The 2,234-nt window shown below is 53.1% G+C and overlaps 1 protein-coding gene across 1 annotated transcript in view; it reads left to right on the top strand.

The window, feature by feature from the left end:
- Positions 1 to 232: 232 nt before the first annotated feature.
- Positions 233 to 2,234, top strand: part of RPL13 (ribosomal protein L13) — a gene marked incomplete at both ends in the record, with an annotated part of 3,296 nt that continues 1,294 nt past the window's right edge. The window contains 2 exons of the mRNA XM_009871256.1: positions 233 to 371; positions 1,445 to 1,618. Of these exons, the coding sequence (XP_009869558.1) occupies positions 233 to 371; positions 1,445 to 1,618 (313 nt within the window). The remainder of the gene's footprint in view (positions 372 to 1,444; positions 1,619 to 2,234) is intronic.

Genomic DNA, 2,234 nt, shown 5'->3' with positions numbered 1-2,234 from the left:
AGCTTCGGGGCTGCAGTGGGAGCTCCCCGGGGGGCTCCGGTGGGGGTCAGGCAGTTGGCGCTGCAGTCAAGTGATGAGAAAATCTCCGGAATCGCTGAACCTCTGTGCTGATTCCCTCGAACCCTTGTCTGTCTGATGACTGCCGGGAGCGCGCCCCGCCTGAGCTGTGTGCCTTCGCGGGAGGTCACCCGGCAGCCAACGTTTCCTCGCTCACCGCTCTCCTACCTCGCAGGAGGAAGGCCCGCCAGGCGAAGGCTCGGCGAATCGCCCCCCCGCCCGGGGTTTCCATTCGACCTATCGTGAGGTGTCCGACCATCAGATACCACAAAAAAGTTCGTGCTGGTAGAGGCTTCAGCCTGGAGGAGCTTAAAGTAAGTACAGGGAGGTGATCCCAACCCCGAAAGCCGAGTGTGAACTTAGTTGTCCTGACTGTGTAGGTGGTGAATGACTGGCCAAGGTGTCTGCTGACGCTGGCTCTGCAGGAGCGTGGAAATCACTGATCTGGCCTTTTCTTTACGTGCTTCATTAAACTCTTTAGTTTCTTCGTGAAACACATCTCTTCTAATACAGAAAATTCTGGCCAGTGCAAACCTCTTCACACATTGGACCAACTAAACTGTGCTCACCTTGTTCCCGAGAGAAGCAGGGGCTGCAGTGTGGGGAAGGGGAGCGGTGCTGCTGCTCCTGCAGATCGCTGCTGATCTAGGGATGCATAAAATCCGTGGGAAACGCTTGGTGTCCTCTTTGGAAACTGTTCTCGCTGACCTTCCTGGGCGTGCCCAGCTGAGGAGCTGCGACTGGATCGGGGAGTGGGGGGACTGCAGGAACCCTCACCCACGTGTCCCCGCGCTGTGTGCCCCATCAAGCGCTGGTGCTTGCAGGCAGCCGGCGTCCCCACTCGCCTCTTGTGTGCTCTTCAGTAGCTAATTAAAACATTTATAACGGTGGAATTAGTGCGCTGAAGCAGTCAAATTGTTCCTCTGTATGCCAGCTGCTTCATTAGTTCATTTTTTCTTTAATTTTTGGATAATGGTGGAATATCAAACAGTATGCGGTGTGGGTGTTCGTATTTAAATAGAAAACGAAATTATTTTTTGTTGGACGTTGTTACCAAAAAATACTTCTTTACTGGAGTTTCTGGTATTCACTGAACCAGAGCTACCTGCGTGCTGACTTCAGAAATTTCTATCCCTTGTGCATCAGAACCTAATCTTCACCCTCATCATTACCTGTGGGTTCCATCTGCAGAAACTAAAGTCTGTGGAATATTTTAAGCTTTAAAATACACCGGGGCGGCCTTTGCCTGCGGCACAGCTGGTCCATCACGCTGCTAGCGGGCCCTTTGGTCAGACCCCGGACGCCGACGCGGCTGCTGGCAGCAGCATGGTGCTGGTGCGAGCTGTCTGGTGCTGATGTCGTGCTCTCTTTTTCTCTCTTTCTTCAGCTCGCTGGCATTAACAAAAAGTTTGCCCGGACTATTGGAATCTCTGTAGATCCCCGGCGCCGCAACAAATCTACTGAGTCCCTGCAGGCCAACGTGCAGAGGCTGAAGGAGTACCGCTCCAAGCTCATCCTCTTCCCCAGGAAGCCGGCGATGCCCAAGAAGGGAGACAGCTCTGTGAGTGCTTGGCTGCCGGGAGACACTTCACGGGGCTTGGGTCCAGGAATTTTTCCGAGTTTTGGGCGTCAGCCCAGTGCCATGGGGTGTGCTTAGGTGGTGTTCTCGAAGGCTTTTCGTAGTGCTCGGGTTTGAGGCTGGAGCTTTGATGGTCGACCAGCCAGCTGGGTTTTAGTTTATGAAGTGAAATTGTCAGAAGGGCTGAAAAGCCCGTCGGGAGTTGTCTTCTGCAGGGAAGGAGCGAGGGAGGCGAGGACTGACTCTGCAGTGGAGCAGCTCGGTGAAAGCCTGGCTCAGGGTTGTTGCTGTTGACGTACAAAAATGCTTTTTGTTAAAATTTTGCTGAGCTCCAGAGCATGGCTGGTTCTCCTTGGCTCTGCCTCTGGTAATTATGTGCAGGTCAGGGAAGGGCCTGGTCAGACTTGTGTCTGAAAATACTGTTTTGAATTGGTTGCCTTGAAATTTACTGTCTAAAAGAAATCCTGAGTCACTTTTGCGTGATGCCATACTCTTACAAGAAGGCAGAATTTGCATTAGGAGGAGTTGCTGAGGAACGTGCTGGTACCAGACTGCAAATGGCCCAGAGCAGGTGCCGGCATGTCTCCAGCTGGCGCCT

The sequence above is a fragment of the Apaloderma vittatum genome, unplaced genomic scaffold (assembly GCF_000703405.1).
Source record: "Apaloderma vittatum isolate BGI_N311 unplaced genomic scaffold, ASM70340v1 scaffold6856, whole genome shotgun sequence".
Lineage (NCBI taxonomy): Eukaryota > Metazoa > Chordata > Aves > Trogoniformes > Trogonidae > Apaloderma > Apaloderma vittatum.
The sequence above is the reverse complement of the archived record's forward strand: the minus strand, read 5'-3'. Positions and strand labels throughout refer to the sequence as shown.